This window comes from Sapajus apella, unplaced genomic scaffold (genome assembly GCF_009761245.1).
Source record: "Sapajus apella isolate SASKATOON/1434 unplaced genomic scaffold, GSC_monkey_1.0 scaffold62, whole genome shotgun sequence".
Lineage (NCBI taxonomy): Eukaryota > Metazoa > Chordata > Mammalia > Primates > Cebidae > Sapajus > Sapajus apella.
The window spans coordinates 17,474,938-17,498,447 of record NW_022437002.1 but is presented as its reverse complement, the minus strand read 5'-3'; the positions used below and the strand labels follow the sequence as shown (position 1 = coordinate 17,498,447).

Here is a 23,510-nt window from a genome sequence, read left to right as displayed (position 1 = left end):
GCTGAATATACCCAAAAGAAAGGATGTCAGTATATCAAAGAGATGTTTGCACTCCCATGTTTATTAACAGCACTGTTTTCAATAGCCAAGACTGGGAAGCAACCTAAATGTTCATCAGCAGATGAATGGATAAAGAAAATGTAACTATACAAAGGGATTATTATTCAGCCATAAAAAAAGAATGAGATACTCTTTTTTTTTTTTTTTTTGAGACGGAGATTCACTCATGTTACCCAGGCTGGAGTGCAATGGCGCGATCTCGGCTCACCGCAACCTCCGCCTCCTGGGTTCAGGCAATTCTCCTGCCTCAGCCTCCTGAGTAGCTGGGATTACAGGCACGCGCCACCATGCCCAGCTAATTTTTTGTATTTTTAGTAGGGATGGGGTTTCACCATGTTGACCAGGATGGTCTCGATCTCTTGACCTCATGATCCACCTGCCTCGGCCTCCCAAAGTGCTGGGATTACAGGCTTGAGCCACTGCGCCCGGCTGAGATACTCTTTTTTGCAACAACATGTGTGGAACTTGAGGACATCACGTTAAGTGAAATAAGTCAGGCACAGAAAGACAAACTTTGATTCATTTGTAGGAGCTAAAAATTAAGACAATTGAACTCGTGGAGATAGAGAATAGCATGATGGTTACCAGAGGGTGGAAGGGTAATGTATGGGGGTTGTTGATTGGCAAATGGGGATGGTTAATAGGTACAATAATATAGATTGATAGAATAAATAAGATTTAGTATTTGATAGCACAACAGATTAACTACAGTCAGCAATAATTCATTGTATATTTTAGAATAACTTGGAGAGTACAATTGGAGTGTTTGTAACACAAAGAAATGATGAATGCTTGAGGTGATGGATACCTCATTTACCCTGATGTGATTATTACACATTGTATGCCTATATCAAAATAACTCATGTACCCTATAAATATGTATACCTACTATGTATAAAAATTAAAAAGAGTGTATATCTCAAAAATGAAAAAGTCACTTGGATGGCAAACTTACCGAATTGTTCAGTTTAGCAGACAACTATGGTTTTTGTTGTTGCTTTTTGAGACAAAGTCTCGCTCTGTCACTCAAGGTGAAGTGCAATGGCACAATCTCAACTCACTGCAGCCTCCACCTTTCAGGTTCAAGTGATTCTTCTGCCTCAGCCTCCTGAATAGCTGGGACTACAGGCACATGCCAACATGCCCAGCTAATTTTTGTATTTTCAGTAGAGACAGGGTTTCACCACATTGGCCAGGCTGGTCTTGAACCCCTGACCTCAGGCAATCCACCCTTCTTGACCTCCCAAAGTGCTGGGATTATAGACGTGAACCACTGTGCCCAGCCAACAACTATGTTTTATATAGTCAATGATGTTTTATGTACTTTACATATGTTTTATATATTACTTTAATGTCTTGTTATTTTTCTAAAGTTTCTTTTCTGTCTCTATTCAAATTATAATCATCCTAGCCTTGCTCTGCACTTAAGTCTCTGTTCTTTTTTTCTACCCAGATGATTAACTTAACTCCCACAGCTCTCATAGTGGAAAACTACTGAGCTAAGTAATAATGAAATGGAAGAAGTGAGGTTTGGTGCTGAATAGAACTTGGTTCCAGTTCTGGTTCTACTAGCTCTTCTCCTTAGACAAGTTACTTTACTTCCTGAGCCTATATTTCTTTTTCTGTAAAATGGAGATCAGACCTATCTTGCTGTTTTTTTTTGTTTTTTCTTTTTTTGAGACGGAGTCTCGCTCTTTCACCCAGGCTGGAGTGCAGTGGTGCTATCTCAGCTCACTGCAATCTCTGCCTCATGGGTTCAAGCAGTTCTCAAAGTGCTGGGATTACAGGCATGAGCCACTGTACCTGGCCATGTTTTGAGGATTAAATGAGGAAATGTTTGTAAAATTCCTGATTTTTTTTTTTAAGTGGTCAAGTGCTGTTCACACCTGTAATCTTAGCACTTTGGGCGGCTCAGGTGGGAGGATCACTTGAGGCCAGGAGTTCAAGACTAGCCTGGGCAACATAGGTCTTTTTGAAACTTTGTATTTCAAAAAAAAAAGCTGTCAAGGGTGAGACCCATGACTCTGTGTTTTAAACAAGCTTCTCAGGTAGTTTGAAGCACATTATCAACAGACACACTTTGAGAAATGCACTACCCTTGGGTCCTTAGTTCCAAGTATAGTTTTGCTAGTAAATAGGTTATAGCATTAATTTTTAGCATTTCCACTTTCTGGGCCTTATGTTTCTTCAAATATAAAATGAACTCGATGTTTTTTTACTAGCTATAAAATTAGAAAACTTTGGTTTTAAAAATTATTATTTTTTTTAGTGATGGGGGTCTTGCTGTGTTGCTAAGTCTAATCTTGAACCCCTGGGCTCAAGAGATCCTCCTGGCTTGGATTACAGGAATGAGCCCCTGCACCTGACCCTATTTTATTTTATTTTTATTTTTATTTTTATTACTTTGTTTATTTTGAGACGGAATTTCGCTCTTCTTGCCCAGTCTGGAGTGCAATGGCATGATCTTGTCTTACTGCAACCTCTGCCTCCTGGGTTCAAGCAATTCTCCTGCTTCACTCTCCTGAGTAGCTGAGATTACAGGTGTCCACCACCATGCCTGGCTAATTTTTTTGTATTTTTAGTAGAGACAGTGTTTTGCCATGTTGGCCAGGCTGGTCTTGAATTCCTGACCTCAGGTGATCCACCCGGCTTAGCCTCCCAAAGTGCTGAAATTACAGGTGTGAGCCACCGTGCTCAGCCTGTGTTTTATTTTTAAATTTCTGTTTATATTTTAGATTCAGGAGGTATGGCAGATTTGTTATAAGGGTATTGTGTGGTGCTGAGGTTTGGACCTCTATTGATTCCATTACCCAGATAATGAACATACACAATAGGAAGTTTTTTAGCCCTTGCCTGCCTCCCTCCTTTTGGAGCTCCCAGTGTCTGTTGTTCCCATCTTTATGTTCATGTGAACCCAAGATTTAGCTCCTAGTTATAACTGAGAACATGCGATATTTGGTTTTTTGTTTCTGCATTAGTTCACTTAGAATAATGGCTTTTAGCTGCATCTGTGTTGCTGCAAAGGACATTATTTCATTCTTTTTTGTGACTGCAAAGTTTTTGTCTTATAACCCTAAATTTTTTTTGAGACAAGGTCTTGCTCTGTTGCCTAGGCTGGTGTGCAGTGGCACTGTCACAGCTCACTGCTGCCTCAAACTCCTGGGGTCAGGCAATCTTCCTGCCTCAGCCACCTGTGTAGCTGGGACTACAGGCATATGCCATCATGCCTAGCTAATTTTTACTTTTTTTCGTAGAGACAAGGTCTCACTATGTTGCTCTGGCTGGTCTCAAACTCCTGGGCTCAAGCGATCCTCTTGCCTTGGCCTCCCAAAGTGCTAGGATTACTGGTATGAGCTACTGCAGCCAGCCAACCCTAAATTTTTGTTCTTGTGGATGTAAATATTTGGTCTGGTGGTGCTGATGCCACTTTTTGGCACCGATTTAATGGAAGTACTTAAATGTTTTGTTATTTGGGAACTCAGAGTATTCTTCCTTCTTTGAAGGCTGTGGTAGAACTAGATTAAGCAAAAATATTCAGGGAGATCTCATGGAACCTCAGGATGCAGTTAGCCTTAAGAATTGGAGATTAGAGCAGAATAGGGAAATGTTTTCCCCTGCAAATTGGTCTCAATCCCTTGACGACTTCTGCCTTCCAGGCGGTATTATAGAAAATGGCCTTGGCCAGCAGCTCCTGAGTTTACATGGCTTCCATTTTAGAAAGCTGCCATTGAGACTGGAATATCTTAATTCCAATTGCAAATAGCCAGGAAGGTAACTGTGGTTGTGTGCACTGGGTACAGTGCTGACTTCTGGCAATGTCTAAGAAGGCAGACTCATGTTGTTAAGATGGCCCTGGGATTCTTGCCACTTTTCTTTGAGTTGCAGGGCTTGGTTGGAAGTGGTAGTGGTAGACTGGGTAGGTAGCCACCTCCTTTATGAAAATATTTCACTAATTGAGGAATCACAATGTTGTATTTTGCATAGAACCCTTACTTACAATTGAGTCTCATGGAAAAAAGTAGAAATAGGGAGAGACAGGCTAAAAGAAAAAGTAGGCTTATGCTTTTATTCTTAGTTATGTACCAGATGGGACGGAGCCTTCTATAGTTACTTCTACTGGACTGTGCTGTTTCATCAACAGTGAATTTTTAGATTGCTTTTAGATATAGTTTTCCTTTTTTAAAAATTATATAATATATAATCTTGAAGTCTCCTTGTAATCTTTGTTTTATATATTTGGAATTAATTTTTCAAATAAAAAGAAAATTATATGAGGCTATAAAAGACATTGGTAAAAAGAAGCAGACAGGCTTTGCATTTTAATTTTTTTTGTTTTGTTTTTTTGAGACAGTGTCTCACTCTGCTGCCCAGGCGAGTGCAGTGGCATGATCTTGGCTCACTGAAACCTCTGCCTCCCAGGTTCAAGTGATTCTCCTACTTCAGCTTCCTGAGTAGCTGAGATTATAGGTGCTTGCTACCATGCCTGGCTAATTTTTATATTTTCAGTAGAGATGGGGTTTCACCGTGTTGGCTAGGCTAGTCTCAAACTCCTGACCTCAAGTAATCTACCCGCCTAGGCCTCCCAAAGTGCTGGGATTACAGATGTGAGCCACTGTGCCCAGCCTCCATTTTAATTTTATCTCTGCCTTTTAGTGACTGATTTTTTTATCTCTCTGTGAAATGAGCATAGTAAGCCTTATATCATGGATTATCTGAGAATCAATTGTCATGATGTGTGTCAAGCTCTTATACTATGTTTCCTAGAAAGTAGGTGCTCAATGAATGATAGATATTATCATTGTTATTTTGTTACTTGGAATGTAATTGGTGATCTTTATGATATTCTACTCATGGCAAAGACTGACTGTATCTTGGGCTCTAAATATATCAGTGTTATTTGAGGGTAAAGACATAAAGCATTTTTTAGATCTGAAAACCAAGAACTAGAATGTGAAAGGAAATATTTTTGCATTGAGCATTTAATGCTATGTATTTATTCATTAAAGAATTTAAATGGAAATTTTTTTGATCTCTTATTTAGTGTCAAACCAGAAGAGAAGTAAAATTCAGCAAAAATTTATATGTGGAGTTCCTTCTTAAAAGAAGAAAAAGGTGATTATTGAGACTATGGATCGGAGCAAACGGAATTCAATTGCGGGATTTCCTCCACGTGTAGAGCGTCTTGAAGAGTTTGAAGGAGGTGGTGGAGGAGATGGAAATGTGAGCCAGGTCGGAAGAGTTTGGCCATCTTCATATAGAGCTCTTATAAGTGCCTTTTCCAGACTGACGCGTTTGGATGATTTCACCTGTGAAAAAATAGGGTCTGGCTTCTTTTCTGAAGTGTTCAAGGTGAGTGATACTTCAGCTTTTCTCATATTGTCTTGCTGTGGTCACATTTACTGCAGGTTGATAGTTGTGTTTAATTAGGATGTAGGATTTGCCTAATCAAGGTGCTGTAGATTGAACACTGTTCTAAATTCTCTTTTCAAGCTATTTATTAACTTACATTAAGATATTTTATTTGGGCCGGGCACGGTGGCTCGAGCCTGTAATCCCAGCACTTTGGGAGGCTGAGGCGGGTGGATCACGAGGTCAAGAGATCGAGACCATCCTGGTCAACATGGTGAAACCCCATCTCTACTAAAAATACAAAAAATTAGCTGGGCATGCTGGTGCATGCCTGTAATCCCAGCTACTCAGGAGGCTGAGGCTGGAGAATTGCCTGAGCCCAGGAGGCGGAGGTTGCGGTGAGTCGAGATCACGCCATTGCACTCCAGCCTGGGTAACATGAGTGAAACTCCGTCTCAAAAAAAAAAAAAAAAAAAAAAAAGATTTTTTGTTTGAATCCCAAAAATAATATGTGCTGGTTAAAAATTCAAATTGTATAGGAGTATCTTCCACCTTACCTTTACCCCTACCCACACATGTGTATATGTATCCACACATACATTCTTCAGTAATAACCACTATTAACAGTTTGGTGTGTATACTTCTGAACTCTGTGCTTATACATACATCATACACACACCTTATATACATAAAGATTATATATATATATATATATATATATATATACACACCCACATATATAGTTTTTGTTTGCTTATCTTCGGTAAAATTGATAGCTGGGTATAGTGGCATGCATCTGTAGTCTGAGCTACTCAGGAGGCTCGCTTGAGGCTATGAGTTCAAGAGCAACCTGGGCAACATAGCAAGGCTCTGTCTCAAAAAAAATGAGCCCTTAATGCTCCTAAGCATTCGTATTTCCCTAGTTCACATCCTCCCTCAGGAGGGTCTTTTCTTCTCTCATCAAATCCCAGTATTTCCTCTCTCGTCCTTATTGTCAGTAATTAATGAATTGCTTCCTAATTCACTGAGAAAATTGAAGCAAGTAGAAGAGAACTTCCACAGACTCCCATTACTACAAATAGCTATCCACACACATCTTTACACAGTTATTTGGCCCTTATACCTTGTGCTATGGATCAACTACCCATGCTCCTAAGTTCATTATTTCTGTTTATATTGTACATCCCGTTTCTATTTGCCTGCTGATAGGCATTGCCTAAGAAATTCTCCCCTCTCTTTTCTGCATTGTATATTCACTACTAAGTATTCCCATTAGCATGTTAAAAAATTCTTTTAAGGAAAAAAAACCGTTTTGGCTTTATTATTATTATTATTATTATTTTTTTTTTTTGGGACGGAGTTTCGCTCTCGTTACCCAGGCTGGAGTGCAATGGCGCGATCTCGGCTCACCGCAACCTCCGCCTCCTGGGTTCAGGCAATTCTCCTGCCTCAGCTTCCTGCATAGCTGGGATTACAGGCACGCGCCACCATGCCCAGCTAATGTTTTGTATTTTTAGTAGAGACGGGGTTTCACCGTGTTGACCAGGATGGTCTCGATCTCTTGACCTCGTGATCCACCCGCCTCGGCCTCCCAAAGTGCTGGGATTACAGGCTTGAGCCACCGCGCCCGGCCTTTTATTTTATTTTTTGAGATGGAGTCTCACTCTGTCACCCAGGCTGGAATGTAGTAGTGCAATATCGGCTCACTGCAACCTCTGCTTTCCAGGTTTAAGCAATTTCCTGCCTCAGCCTCCCTAGTAGCTGGGATTACAGGCCCTATAACCACACCTGGCTAATTTTTATATTTTTAGTAGAGACAGGGTTTCACCATTTTGGCCAGGTTGGTCTTGAACTCCTGACCTCAAGTGATCCGCCTGCCTTGGCCTCCCAAAGTGCTAGGTTTGCAGGTGTGAGCCACTGTGCCTGACCTATTTTATTAATTTATTTTATTTTTTGAGACAGGGTCGTGCTCTGTCACCCAGGCTAGAGTGCAGTGTGGTGTGATCATGGCTCACTGCAGTCTTGACCTCCTTGGGCTCAGATGATCCTCCCACCATAGCCTCCAGAGTAACTGGGACTAAAGGTGCATGACACCATGCCTGGCTAATTTTTGTATTTTTTGGAGAGATGGGGTTTCACCTTGTTGCCCAGGCTGCTCTCAAACTCCTGGGCTCAAATGATCAACCTGCCTTGGCCTCCCAAAGTGTTGGGATTACAGGCAAGAGCCACCATACCCAGCCCCTATTGTTTCTTTTATTAATAGCCGTACTTTCCTATGTCTGTTATTTTTGGACCGAAACAGCTCCAGAATTGTCTCTACATACCTTCTCTAAAATACTTTTTATCGTAGTAAAATGTATATAACAAATTTATCATCTTAGTCATTTTTTTTTTTTTTTTTTCTTTGTATATCAAGACGGAGTTTTTCTCTTTTTTCCCAGGCTGGAGTGCAATGGCGCGATCTCGGCTCACCGCAACCTCCGCCTCCCGGGTTCAGGCAATTCTCCTGCCCCAGCCTCCGAGTCGCTGGGATTACAGGCACGCGCCACCATGCCCAGCTAATTTTTTGTATTTTTAGTAGAGGCGGGGTTTCACCATGTTGACCAGGATGGTCTCGATCTCTTGACCTCGTGATCCACCCGCCTCGGCCTCCCACAGTGCTGGGATTACAGGCTTGAGCCACCGCGCCCGGCCATCTTAGTCATTTTTTAAGTGTACAGTTCAGTGTCATTAATTAATTACATTTATAATGTTGTACAACCATCCCCATTATCCTTTTCCAGAACTTTCTCATCATTCTAAGCGGAATCTCTGTATCCATGAAACATTAACTCACTAATTCTCCCATCTGTAACTGTAAATAGGTTCATTACCCAATGCACATAGCAAGTCAATAAGCTGAAAAATCAGATTGCAGCAGAGAAAGGTTTAATCATAGGGCCACCGAATGAGGAGATGGAGGGAAACCTCAAATCCATCTCCCTAGAAGTTTGGGGTTAAGGTTTTTAAGGGTTTTGTAGTGGGCCAAACTGTGGCAATTGTTTACTGGTTAAAGAGTACAGGGGAAGTCATAATATCTTCTACTTTCTGTTTTTATGAATTTGCTTATTCTAGGTACCTTATGTAAGTAGATTATATAATATTTATCCATTTGTGTCAGAGTTAATTCACTTAGCAAAATGTTTTCAGGGTTATCCATGTTGTAGCATATATCAGAATTTCATTCTGGCTAATATTTTATTATATGTATATGTCATATTTTATCTGTTTGTTGATGGTGGAGTTGTTTCCACCTTTGGGCTATTGCGAATGATGCTGCTATGAATATTGATATACAAGTATCTGTTTGGTTCTCTGCTTGGAATTTTTTTGGGTATTTAGCTATAAATGGAATTGCTAAGTCGTTTGAGTACTTCTATGTTTAACTTTAAGAAAAGACTATGGTAAAATACATATAAAATTTACTATCTTGGCTGGGCATGGTGACTCAAACGTGTGATCCCAGCAGTTTGAAAGGCCAAGGCGGGAGGATTGACTGAGCTCAGGAGTTTGAGACCAGCCTGGGCAACATGATGAAACCCTGTCTCTGGGGAAAGAAAAAAACAAAACAAAACAAAACACATTTTTTTTTCTTACCATCTTGATAGTATTTAAGTATGTTAAGTACATACTTAACAGTTGTGTTACGTATGTACACGTGGTTGTGCATCCAAACTCCAGAACTTTTTCATTTTGCAAAACTGAAACTCTGTACTCATTAAACAACTCCCCGTTTCTCCATTCCCCTCAACCCCTGGCAACCACTATCCTCCTACTTTATTTCTAAGAGTTTGACTACCCTAGATATCTTATGTAAGTGAAAACATAGAGCATTTGTCTTTTTTTTGACTGCCTTATTTCACTTAGTCAATCTATGTTTAACTTTTTGAAGACCCACCAAACTGTTTTCCATAGTGGTTGTGCCATGTTACAGTTCTATCAGCAATACATAAGGGTTCTAATTTCTCTACATGCTCACTGGCACTTATTTTTCTCTTTTTCTTTTTCATGATGGTCATCCTAATTGGTGTGAAAAGTGGTGTCTCGTGGCTTTGATTTGCATTTTTCTAAACAATAAGCATTGTTTCACATGCTTATTGATCTTTTTTGTATATTTTCTTGGAGAAATGTATATTTGAATCCTTTGCTCATTTTTGAATTGCATTGTATTTATTTATTTTCTATACAGGGAATATTATCCCTTCCTAGATATATGATTTGCAAATATTTTCTCACAAGTTGTAGTTTGTCTTTTTACTCCCTTGATGGCGTCATTTTTTGCACAGATGTAAAATTTGATTAAGTCCAATTAATTTTTTCTTTTGTTACCGTTGCTTTGTGTCAATCCAAGAAATTTTCACCAAATCCAGTATAATGAAGATTTTCCACAATGTTTTCTTCTAAGAGTTTTATAGTTTTAACTCTTACATTTAGGTTATTGATCATTTTAAGTTAATTTTTCAATATGGTGTAAATAAGGGTCCAATTTCATTCTTTTGCCCTGGATACCAAGTTTTTGCCCTGGATACTATTTGTTGAAAAGACTGTTCTTTTCCCATTGAATGGTTTTGGCACCCTTCATGTCACAGTCAACCATGTTAGCAAGGGTTGCTCTCTCTCTCTTTTTGTTTTTTTTTTTTGAGACAGAGTCTCATTCTGTCACCTAGGCTGGAGTGCAGTGGTGCTATCTCACTGCGCCCTTGACCTCCCAGGCTCAAATGATCCTCCCACCTCGTCCTCCCGAGTACCTGGGACTATAGGCACACACCACCATGCCTGGCTAATTTTTATATTTTTTTGTAGAGTTGTGGTTTCATGATGTTGCCTAGGCTGGTCTTGAACTCTTGGGCTCAAGTGATCAGCCTGCCTCTGCATCCCAAAGTGCTGGGATTACAGGTATGCACTGCTGTGCCTAGCCTCTTTCTTTTTCTTTTTCTTAGAGACAGTGTCACACTTTGTCATCCAGGCTGGAGTGTAATAGTGTGATCATAGCTCACTGCATTCTCAAACTCCTGAACTCAAGTGACTCTCCTATCCCAGCCTCCCAAGTAGCTGGGATTACAGGCATGTTACTGCAATGCTGGCCAATTTTAAAGTGTTTTGTACAGATGGAATCTTGCTATATTGCCCAGGCTGATCTTGAATTCCTGGGCTCAAATGATCCTCCTGCTTCAGTCTCCCAAAGTGCTGGTATGATAGGAATGAGCCACTGCATGCCGCCATGGCTGGCTAATTTTTGTGTTTTTAGTAAAGACAGGGTTTCACCATGTTGGCCAGGATGATCTTCATCTCTTCCCGCCTCAACCTCCCAAAGTGCTGGAATTACAGCCATGAGCCACTATGCCCGGCCAAATATTTTTTCATATACTTACTTGCCATCTGTATATCTTATTTGGAGATATGTCTGTTCAATTTTTTAATCAGTTTGGTTTCTTTTTTTTTTTTGAGACAGAGTCTCACTGTGTTGCCCAGGCTGGAGTGCAGTGGTGTGGTCATGGCTCACTTGAAGCCTTGCACTACCAGGCTCAAGTGATCCTTCCACCTTAGCCCCCTGAGTGGCTGAGAGTACAAGCATATATTAGCATGCCTGGCTAATTTTTGTATTTTTTGTAGATATGAGATCTCTATAAAAAAAAAAACATTGAGTCTTCCTATCCATGAACATGAACTATCTCTCCATTTTATTTAGTTCTTCTTTGATGTCTTTCATCATCATAGTTTTGTGGTTTTTCTCATATAGGTCCTGTGTATACAATCATAATGATATTTCAGACGATGATGGACTGCATATAAAATGGTGGTCCTATAAGGTTATTATAGAGGTGGGAAATTCCTGTGGCCTAGTGACATTGTGTACCTATTGTAACATCATAGTGCAATATGATACTCATGATAGTGGTATTGAGGGTGCTACTAAACCTACTACAGTGCCAGCTGTATAAAGTACTGTATAGCACATACAATTATGTACAGAACATAATACTTGATTACGATAATAATTGACTATGTTAATGGTTTATATATACTATATTATAGTTTTGATTGTTATTTTAGAGTGTTCTCCTTCTACTTATTTAAAAAAAAGTTAACTGCAAAACAGCCTTAGGCAGGTCCTCTAGGAGATATTCCAGAAGAAGGCATTTTTATCATAGGATATGATAGCTCCATGTGTGTTATTGTTCCTAAGACCTTCTGGTGAGACAACATGTGGAGATGGGTGACAGTGATATTGATGATCTTGACCCTCTGTAGGCCTGGGCTAATGTGTGTGCTTGTGTCTTAATTTTTAACGTAAATGTTTAAAGAGTAAAAAAAGTTTTTTTCAATAGAAAAAACATACAGAAGGCCAAGCGTGGTGGCTTATGCCTGTAATCCAAGCACTTTGGAGGCCAAGGCGGGCAGATCATGTGAGGTCGGGAGTTCAAGACCAGCCTGACCAACATGGTGAAACCCTGTCTTAAAAAAAAAAAAGAAAAAACGTACAGAATAAAGAAAGAAAATACTTTTGTACAGCTTGGTACAAGTGTTTTTGTTTTAAGCTAAGTGTTACTGTGAAAGAATCAAGCAATTATGTTTTTAAAATTTCATTGTGTTTTGTTTTTGAGGTAGATCTCACTTTGTCACCTAGGCCGGAATGCTGTGGTGAACTCTTGGCTCACTGCAGCCTTGAACTCCTGGGCTCAGGAGATCCTTCTGCTTCAGTCTCTTGAGTATCTGGGATTACAGGGATACTACCATGCCTGGCTAATGTTTAAAATTATTTGTAGAGTTGAGGTCTCACTATGTTTCTCAGGCTGGTCTCTAACTCCTGGGCTTATGTGATCCTCCTGCCTTGGCCTTCCAAAGTGCTGGGATTATAGGTGTGAACCACTGTACCTGGCTGAGGCCCCATTAAAAAAAAAATCACACTTAATGCAAATTTATGTTTTCTTTCAAAGGATATCCTTTTTTCTTTTTTTTTGAGACAGAGTCTTGCTCTGTCACCAGGCTGGAGTGCAGTGGCATGATATCAGCTTACTGCACCCTCTGCCTCCTGGGTTCAAGCCATGCTCCTGTCTCAACCTCCTGAGTAGCTAGGACTACAGGTGTGCACCAGCACGCCCAGCTAATTTTTGTATTTTTAGTAGAGATGGGTTTTACCATGTTGGTCAGGATGGTCTTGATCTCTCTCTTTTCTTTTTTAAAGACAGGGTTTCACCATGTTGGTCAGACTGGTCTCAAACTCCTGGCCTCAGGTAATCCACCTGCCTTGGCCTCACAAAGTGCTAGAATTACAGGTGTGAGCCACCGTACCCAGCATTCTTGATCTCCTGACCTCGTGATCTGCCCACTTAGGCCTCCTAAAGTGCTGGGATTACAGGTTTGTGTCGCCGTGCCTGGCCTCCTTTTTCCTTTTTTAAACTAGCTGTTGTTTATTGGTAAATGGAAAGCCTAAAAAATGGATTCTGGAGACAGGGGTATAGCTGTGTAATCCCTTTGGTTTTGCCCCGTACCTGCCTTAGGGAATTTTGACTTTGTATATTTGCCATACCTGCTGATAGCTTCACCCTGGGCAGAACCTGACAGTCAAATAATTACTCTTTGATTGTACTGATTATCTACTATTTATACACATTTTATAGTTCATTGTTTTCTATCTTTGTTACTTTCTTTTGTTTACTTTCTTGGGCCTATATTTTTGTTTTTCTAGGATCTGGAATTTTATTCTTATCTCAGTTTTTCCTAATATTTTATATTTCCTAATACATGCATTTAAGCTTTAATATTTCCTGTTTTATTTTTATTTTATTTTATTTTATTTTTTTTAAAGATGGGGTTTCACCATGTTGGTCAGGTTGATCTTGAGCTCCCGACCTCAGTTGATCCACCCGCCTTGGCCTCCAAAGTGCTTGGATTACAGGCATGAGCCACCATGCCTGGCCTCTGTTTTATTTTTATTTGAAAAGTTTTTAGAGACAGGGTCTTGCTCTATTGCCCAAGCAATACTCACCTTGGGTAGCTTGAGGCATCCTGGGCAAAATAGTGAGAGATCCTGGCTCAAGGAAAAAAAAAGGAAGTTTTTTTTCTTCTTCTATGGTTTGAAACATTTTAAGTGATATTAAATGATTCACTTCTTAAATATTTGGTAGAATTCCACTGTGAAATTCTGTGCCAAGTACTTGGAAAACTTTTCCTCTTCTTCTAGGATAGTTGGTCTATTTAAATTTTTGTTTCTTCTGAGGTCAATTTTTATAAATTATATTTTACTAGAAAATTATAATTTCTTATAACTTTTCTAATATACTTGCAAAGTGCTGAGTAAAATTCGACCTTTAAAATTTTTTTCATTAAATCCTTTTCAGATTAGTTGCAACTTTTAGAGTGTAGATCATAAGTCCTGCTGTTAGTTGTTTTTACTGGTACTTTTTCATGGTTTGTTTATTTATTTCTTGAAGACAGGGTCTTGCTCTGTCACCCAGATTGGGGTTGGGTGATGCAGTCATGGCTCACTGCAGCCTTGACCTCCTGGGCTCAGGTGACTCTCCTGCCTCAGTCTCCCATGTATCTGGGAACACAGGTGTGTGCTGACATACCCACCTTTTTTTGTTTGTTTGTTTGTGGTAGAGACAGGGCCTCACTATGTTACCCTGGCTGGTCTTGGATTCCTGGCCTCAAACAATCCTTCCACCTCAGCCTCCCAAAGTGTTGGGATTATAAGTGTGAGCCACTGCACCTGGCCTTGGCTTTTTGTTTCTCCGTTGATTTTTAATTTTTAATTGAAAGTCCATCTTCAAGGGTAGATGTTTTTGTAATTGTCCAACTGGTTCTTCTTAGCCATTCCCCAGAAAAGCCGATAAACTGAGAACAGCAAGAGTTGCAGCAGAAAAATAATTTAATAATCACAGGGCAAGCTAAGCAATGAGAATGAGAGCTATTTCTGAAGTCTGCCTTCCCAACAATTTAGAGGCTAGGGTTTTACTTTTTCTCTATTTTTTTTAAAGACGGGGTTTTACCATGTTGGTCAGGCTGGTCTTGAACTCCCGACCTCAGGTGATCCGCCTGCCTTGGCCTCCAAAGTGCTTGGATTACAGGCGTGAGCCACCGTGCCCAGCCCCAAGGCTAGGGTTTTTCAAGGATAGTTTGGCAGGCAGGGGGCTAGGGATTGGGGAATGCTGATTGCTTGGGTCAAGGATGAAATCATAGGGGATTGAAACTGCCTTCTTGCACTGAGTCAGCTACTAGGTGGTGGTGGTAGGGGTGTCACAAGACCAGTCAAGCTGGTTTCTTGTTATAGGTTGCCAGTCCAGGTGGTGCCATTTGGTCCATCAGAATGCAAGGTCTGAAAAATATCTCAAACACTGGTCTTAGGTTTTACAGTAGTGATTTTTTTTTTTTTTTTTTTTTGGAGACAGAGTTTCACTTTTGTTGCCCAGTCTGGAGTGCAGTGGTGTGATCTTGGCTCACTGCAACTTCTTACTCCCAGGTTCAATCGATTCTCCTGCCTCAGCCTCCCAGTACACCACCATGCCTGGCTAATTTTGTATTTTTAGTAGAGATGGGGTTTTGTCATGTTGGCCAGGCTGGTCTCGAACTCCTGACCTCAGGTGATCCACCCACCTTGACCTCCCAAAGTGCTAGGATACAGATGAGAGCCACCATGCCTGGCCTACAGTAGTGATGTTATCTTAGGAGCAGTTGGGGGAAGTTACAAATCTTGTAACCTCTGGCTACATGACTCCTGAACCATAATTCTAACTGTGTGGCCAGTTTGTTACTTTTATAAAGGCAGTTTCATCCTAAGCAAGGAGGGGATTAGTTTCCTGAAGGAACTATTACCATCTTTTTTTTAAAGTTAAACCATGAAGTAAAGTCTTCCCATAGTTAGCTTGGCTTATGCCCAGATATGGGCAGGGACAGTTAGCTTGTATGGTTAGAAGCAAGATGGAATCAGTGATGTTAGACTTTTTTTTTAACTGTTACAATTTTGCAAAGGCCGTTTCATTTTCTCTAGGAGTTATTTTATTCAAGGTTGTGGTTGTCGGCCGGGTATAGTGGCTCATGACTGTAATCCAAGCACTTTGGAGGCCAAGGCGGGCGGATCACCTGAGGTCGGGAGTTCAAGACCAGCCTGACCAATATGGTGAAACCCCATCTTAAATAAAAATGAAAAAATAAAAAATGAAAAGGTTGTGATAGTTCCAATATGTTGAGCTCAGTTTTGTCTCTGCTGGGGTCAAATAGATTTTGGATCTGAACCTAAATGCTTTATTTTTATTTTTTGGCTCAGTCTTTCTGTGTCATGTGTATGGTTCAAATTTGAATCCTAAACCTGAATCTCATAGTTAGTTGGCTGTTATTCCTCATTTGAGGCAATAGGGATAGCATTATCCCACCACGAAAGCCTATTACAAAATAGGAGAAAGCTAGTTAAATGTATTTTGTGATATTTTAGAAAGCAATTATTTAATTTTCTTTCTTTTTTTGAAATGGAGTCTCACTTTGTCAACCTGGCTGGAGTGTAGTGGCACAATCTTGGCTCACTGCAACCTCTGCCTCCCAGGTTCAAGCGATTTTCCTGCCTCAGCCTCTTGAGTAACTGGGATTACAGTTACCTGCCACTATGCCTAGCCAATTTTTTTTGTGTTTTTAGTAGAGATGGGGTTTCATCATGTTGGCCAGGCTGGTCTCGAACTCCTGACCTCATGATTTGCCTGCCTTAACCTCTCAAAGTGCTGGGATTACAGGCATGAGCCACTGGGCCCAGCCGTAATTATTTAATTTTATGGTGAAAACATTATCATTGGGAAAGGGAGGAATAGGTCTGTTTATTTTTGTTTACATGCACAAAATTATATGCACAAAATTAGCCGTGCATGTAATATAGTCTGATACAGTATTTGGTAAACTATAGCCCTTGGACCAATGTTTTGGAAATAAAGTTTTATTGGAACACATCTGCACTCATTGAGTACTTATAAGAGACCATATGGCCCTCAAAGCCTTTTTTTTTTTTTTTTTTTTTTTAATAGTGTCTCACTTTGTCACACAGGCTGGAGTGCGTGGCATGATCATAGCTCACTGTAACTTTGAACTCCTGAGCTTAAGGGATCCTCCCATCTTAGCTTCCCAAGTAGACAGGAATACAGGCATGTGCCACCACACCCAGCTAATTTTAAAATTTTTTTTGTAGAGACTGGGTATCACTGTGTTGCCTAGGCTGGTATCAAACTGCTGCCTCAAGCAATCCTCTCACCTTGGCTTCTCAAAGCATTGAGATTACAGGCAGAAGCCACTGTACCTGGCTTTCAAAACGTAAGATATTTACTGTTTTGCCCTTTACAGAAAGAGTTGCCAACTCCTGATCTAATATCTATAGTACACAGCTAGGTAATGTTTAGTTTTTATCTTTGATTGTAAAGTACAGATGATTATTGAGCTTTAAAGGTCAGGTTAAATAAAAAGTGTATCAGTGGTAATAAAAGGAAATATTTGACTTCTGGTGTAGGAGATACAAATTGTGCAGGTAACTTAAGGACTTTTAGTTGTCCTAGATAGCAAAATAAAGATTGGTTGATGGATTACTTTACATTTAGAGTGTGGATTTATGTAGTTTATTTGTATTCCTCTTTTTTTTTTTTTTATTTGAGATGGAGTTCTCTGTCACCCAGGCTGGAGTGCAGTGGTGTGATCTTAACTCACTGCACACTCCGCCTCCTGGGTTCAAGTGATTATCCTGCCTCAGCCTCCAAAGTAGCTGGGACCACAGGCTAGTGCCACCATGTTCAGCTAATTATTATTATTATTTTTTGAGACAGAGTCTCACTCTGTCACCAGGCACCAGGCTGGAGTGCAGTGGCATGATCTCAGCTCACTGCAACCTCCGACTGCCAGGTTCAAGCAATTCTCCTGCCTTAGCCTCCCGAGTAGCTGGAACTACAGGCATACTACCACGCCCAGCTAATTTTTTGTATTTTTTAGTAGAGACGGGATTTCACCATGTTGGCCTGGATGGTCTCGATCTCTTGACCTCATGATCTGCCCGCCTCTGCTTCCCAAAGTGCTGGGATTACAGGCGTGAGCCACCGCTCCCGGCCTCAGCTAATTTTTTTTTTTTTTTTTTTTTTGTATTTTTTAGTAGAGACGGGTGCCATGTTGGCGCCTTTGCCATGTTGGCAAGGCTGGTCTTGAACTCCTGACCTTAAGTGATCCTCCTGCCTCAACCTCCCAAAGTGCTGGGATTATAGGTGTGAGCGACCACCCCCAGCCAGTTTATTTGTCTTCCTTTAAAATAATTTAGTTTTGGAATTTAGGATCATCTAGTCATCCTTTAAAAATAGACCTTAGTTGGCCGGGCACAGTGGCTCATACCTGGTATCCCAGCACTTTGGGAGGCCGAGGCAGGCAGATCACGAGGTCAGGAGTTCAAGATCAGCCTGGCCAATATGTTGAAACCCCGTCTCTGCTAAAGATACAAAAAAATTAGCCAGGTATGGTGGCTCGCACCTGTAATCCCAGCTACTTGGGGAGGCTGAGGCAGGGGAATCACTTCAACCTGGAAAGCGGAGGTTGCAGTGGGCCGAGATCATGCTGTTGTACTCCAGCCTGGGTGACGGGGTGAGACTCCATCTCAAAAAAAGAAAAAAAAAAAAAAGAAAATGAGAACAGTTTGGATGTTAGGAAAATCTGTTTAGGGAAGAGCTGAAGTACATTTAAGTGTGAGTGGCACATGTGTGTGCATTTGTGAGAGAAGGTAAAAGCAAATGGCATAATTATGCCAGCCTCTACCCTCTAGGAAGTGGAAAAGTTTTTCAGCTGCAGTGTAGCAGTGGCTGACAACCTGTTTAATGTTTCAGATTAGGAGTGCTTCTGTTGTTAAAGGATGTCAGAAAGAAAAAAGGCTGGTTCTGTTGGGATACAGTAAAAGGCTCTTGCTTTCTTTTTATAATAGTCCTAGTTTTGTTTGGGAGTATAATTTGAAACTTCCTAGAAAGTCTCCTACCTTGAAATCTTGTAAGAAAATGATTGTTCTAGTCTCATGAGATAACTCAAGTACACTTCATTATCCATGAGATAAGTCTGTTGGTATGTATCATGAAAAGTGTAAAACCTGGAATCCCATCCCAGAACAAAGTATCAATATAAATTAAAAAAACAAAAAAACAGATTTAGTGAGAAATAATTCACATACTATAAAAGTCTCTCTAAAAATGAACAATTTTGCCAGGAGCGGTGGCTCACGCCTGTAATCCCAGCACTTTGGGAGGCCAAGGCAGGTGGATTAGTTGAGGTAGGGAGTTTGAGAGCAGCCTGGCTAACATGGTGAAACTCCATCTCTACTAAAAATATAAAATACAAAAATTAGCCAGGCATGGTAGCACACACTTGTAATCCCAGCTACTCAGGACACTGAAGCAGGAGAATCACTTCAACCCAGGAGGTGGAGGCTGCAGTGAGCCGAGATCGCACCACTGTATTCCAGCCTGGTCAGTAGAGCGAGACTCTGTCTCAAGAAAAAAAAAAAAAACAATTTTGGCTGGGTGCAGTGGTTCATGCTTGTAATCCCAGCACTTTGGGAGGCTGAGGCAGAAGGATTGCTTGAGGCTAGCAGTTCAAGACCAGCCCAGGCAACATAGCAAGACTGTCTCTATTAAAAAACAACAGGCTAGGCGTGGTGGCTCACCCCTGTAATCCCAGCACTTTGGGAGGCTGAGGTGGGTGGATCACCTGAGGTCAGGAGTTCGAGACCAGCCTGACCAACATGGCGAAATCCCATTTCTACTAAAAATACAAAATTAGCCGGGCGTGGTGGTGGGCACCTGTAGTCCCAGCTACTCAGGAGGTTGAGGCAGGAGAACCGCTTGAATCTGGGAGGCAGAGGTTGCAGTGAGCCAAGATTGCACCACTGCACTCCAGCCTGGGCAATAGAGGGAGACCTTGTCTCAAAAAACAAACAGAAAAACACAACAACAAAGCAATATTACCACAAATGTAGTGGTTTAAAAGAGCATTTTTTTTTTTTATGTCTGTTTCTCTAGTTAAAGAGTCCCAGTCTGACTTAACTGGATTGCCTTCTTCAAGGTTTCTCAAAGCTTTAGTCAAGGTGTCAGCCAGAGCTGCTCTCTTATGTGAAGTTCAGCTGGGGAAGGATCTGCTACTAACTTCATGTGGTTGTTGGAAGCATTCAGTTCCTTGCAGGCCGCTGAACTGAGGGCCTCAAGTTCTCGCTGAAGGCTGCCTTCAGTCCCTTGCCATTATGGCCTTTTGACTTTGACACATATACTGTGGCTGCCTGATTCATTAAAGTCAGCAAATGAGAGTGTCAGGAATCTCACTCTGTCACCTGCAGTGGTGTGATCTCTGCTCACTGCAGCCTCAACCACCTGGGCTCAAGTGATCCTTCTACCTCAGCCTCCCGAGTAGCTGGGACCACAGGCACATGCCGCCACACCCAGCTAATTTTTGTATTTTTTTTGTAGAGATAGGATTTCACCATGTTGCCCAGGTTGGTCTCAGACTCCAGAACTCAAGTGATCTGCCCACCTCAGTCTCCCAAATTACTGAGATTATAGGCATGAGGCACCACAACCAGCCCTACAGTTAATTTTTTAACAAATGTTTTTGATTTAGGTTAAAATCACCTTTGCTTTTTTTTTTTTTTGAGACAGGATCTTGCTCTGTCACCCAGGCCGGAGTGCAGTGGCATGATCACAGCTCACTGCAGACTTGACCTCTGGGGCTCAAGCAATTGTCCCACTTCAGCCTCCCAGGTAGCTGGGACTACAGGCACTTGCCATCACACTTGGCTAATTAAAAAATTTTTTTGGTAGATATGGTCTTGCTATGTTGCTCAGGCTACCATATTGTGTTGGTTAGAAGGAAGTCGCAGATTCTGCTTATCTTCAAGGGGAGGAGGGCTATACAACAGCATGAACACTAGGAAGTGGGGACCATGGGAGCAACCTAGAGTCTGTCACCAAACACAGATTACAGTAGGAGTACAAAAAGAACATAATCTAATTTGAGAAGGGAGTTGATCTTCCTGAGAAAGTAAAGTTTAAATTGAGACCTGTAGAGTACTTAGCAGTTAGCCAGGTGACATCTCATTACAAAAGGAGTAGGCTGGAGATAAGCATTCTAGGCAGAAGAAACAGTCTCTTCATAGGCTTAGATGAGTGAAGTCTGAGGTGCAACTGAGGATCTGAAAGAACTCCAGGATGGCCAGAGCAGATGGTGAAGGAGAGACTGGTGATTGATGAAATGATGTTGCAGAGGTAAGCAGAGGTTTGTTGTTGAGGATCTCATCATTTATAGAGGTCCTCAGGGAGAAGGATTTGGGACTTTATCTTACAGGACTTGCTTTTAAGCCGGGCATAATGTGTTCTGTCTGATATGCTTTCTAAAAAGATTGCTCTGATTGCAAGACATCAAATGAATTGGAGAGGGTAAGAATAGATTCAGTTTGTTAGTGGTCCAGTTGAAAGATATGATGTGATTTGTATATCACAGGTGGGGTGGGGGGCTTGGCAATGAGGATGGAAAAAAGTGAAATTATTTGAAATATTAAACATATTTTAAATTTTACCAATTTTTTTTTCTTGAGATGGAGTCTCGCTCTGTCACCCAGGCTGGAGTGTAGTGGTATGATGTCAGCTCACTACAACCTCCGCCACCTGGGTTCAAGCAATTCTCCTGCCTCAGCCTCCCTAGTAGCTGGGATTACAGGTGCGCACCACCAGGTACGCGCCACCATGTCTGGCTAATTTTTGTGTTTTAGTAGAGACAGAGTTTTACCATGTTGGCCAGGCTAGCCTTGAACTCTTGACCTCAAGTGATCCACCTGCCTCGGCCTCCCAAAGTTCTGGAGTTACAGGCATGCACTACCACACCTGGGTAAAATTTACCAATTTAAATATGCTTGCAAAAATTGAGATATTTAGAGCGTGGTATCTGTAGCATTTGGTGAATGGTTGATGTGATGTTGAAGTGAAAGAAGATTCAAAGATGATTTTAAGTTTGAGCAATGATGTTTAAATCCTGAAGGAAGGGCACATTTGATGAATTCAGATTTGTACTAGAGTGTGAGGTCCTTATGGGACCTCCACATGAAACTGATCAACAAATAATTGCTTATACAAATCTGGAGCTCAGAAGACAGATCTGGCTTGGAAATGTAGATTTTTTTTTTTTTTTTGAGATGAGGTCTTACTCTGTCACCCAGGCTGGATTACAGTGGCGGGAACATGGCTCACTGCAACCTGGAAATGTAGTTTTAAGAGCCATTAACATGGAGTAATTGAGCCATACTCAGTGGCTTGCATCTGTAATCCTTGCAATTTGGGAGGCTGATGTGGGCAGGATTACTTGAGGACAGAAGTTTGAGAGTAGCCTGGACAATGTGATGAGACATGCCATTTCTTAAAAACATACACACATGGCCGGCTGTGGTGGCTCATGCCTGGAATCCCAGCATTTTGGGAGGTCAAGGCAGGTAAAACACCTGAGGTCAGGAGTTCCAGACCAGCCTGACCAAGATGGTGAAAACCCATCTCTACTAAAAATACAAAAATTAGCTGGGCATGGTGGCAGACGCCTGTAATCCCAGCTACTCAGGAGGCTAAGGAAGGAGAATCACTTAAACTTGGGAGGTGGAGGGTGCAGTGAGCTGAGATGGCACCATTGCACTCCAGCCTGGGCACAGAGTGAGTCTTTGTCTCAAAAAAAAAGCTCAAAAAACAAAAAATAAAACATATACACACACACAGTAGGCCAGGCATGGTGGCTTACACCTATAATTCCAGCACTTTGGGAGGCTGAGGTAGGTGGATCACCTGAGGTCAAGAGTTTGAGACCAGCCTGGCAAACGTGGTAAAACTCTCATTTCTACTAAAAATTCAAAATAATTAGCTGGATGCAGTGGCAGGTACCTGTAATCCCAGCTACTTGGGAGGCTGAGGCAGGAGAATTGCTTGAACCCAGGATGCAGAGGTTGCAGTGAGCTGAGATTGTGCCATTGCATTCCAGCCTGGGTGACGAGAGCGAAACTCCATCTCAAAAACAAAAAACAGAACACACACACACACACACACACACACACACACACACACAAAAACCCAACAACAACAACAACAGTAGAGTAGCTGAAGCCATGGATATAAATGAGATTATACAAGATCTGGAAATACACCAAAAATAGAAGAGGGCCTGGGACCAAGCATTGAGAAACTCCAACATTTAAGAGTGAAGAAAGGAAGGAAAAACTGGCAAAGGAACCTGAATAGGAGTAGCAAGAAAGATGAGAGAACCAGTGTGTGTATACGTGCATCTGTGTTAGTGAATGAGTGAAAAAGAGGGACTTGATGAAGAAATATGAACCTAAGATAAGCATAAAATTTGTGTTCTTTTAGCTGTACTCTGTAACAGTATCTACCTTGTAGTGTTACAGAGATCAAATGAAATATATATAGCACTTTGTGCAATGCCTAGTACACCAAGGAAATAGCAACTTCTATTTTTGATGTTGTATTTTCTCTCAGTTTTACATGGCAGTTCAAATTTGATCTTAGGTCAGCCCAGTATTTTTTTTAATTTATTTTTTTTCAGACAGAATCTTGCTCTGTCACCTCGGCTGGAGTGCACTGGTGCGATTGTTGCTCACTACAGTCTCTGCCTCCCTGGTTCAAGTGATTCTCATGCCTTAGCCTCCTGGGTAGCTGGGAATACAGGCATGTACCACCACGCCCAGCTAAATTTTTTTTTTTTTTTGAGGTGGAGTTTTGTTCTTGTTGCCCAGGCTGGAGTGCAATGGCATGCAACCTCTGCCTCCTGGGTTAAAGCAATTCTCCTGCCACAGCCTCCTGAGTAGCTGGGATTATAGCCTCCTGAGTAGCTGGGATTACAGGCATGCACTACCACGCCCAGATAATTTTGTATTTCTAGTAGAGACGGGGTTTCTCCATGTTGGTCAGGCTGGTCTTGAACTCCCAACCTCAGGTGATCCATCCACCTCGTCCTCCCAAAGTGCTGGGATTATAGGCATGAGCCACAGCTCCCGGCTGTTTTTTTTTTTTTTTTTTTTTTTTTTT

The 23,510-nt window shown here is 41.3% G+C and overlaps 1 protein-coding gene across 2 annotated transcripts in view; it reads left to right on the top strand.

Annotated features, from left to right (window-relative positions):
* TESK2 (testis associated actin remodelling kinase 2) overlaps nt 1-23,510 on the top strand; it is a 158,284-nt gene that overhangs the window by 32,332 nt on the left and 102,442 nt on the right. For both annotated transcript variants that reach the window (XM_032247382.1, XM_032247381.1), the window contains exon 2: nt 5,102-5,409. In XM_032247382.1, the coding sequence (XP_032103273.1) occupies nt 5,188-5,409 (222 nt within the window). In that variant the 5' untranslated portion in view covers nt 5,102-5,187. The remainder of the gene's footprint in view (nt 1-5,101; nt 5,410-23,510) is intronic.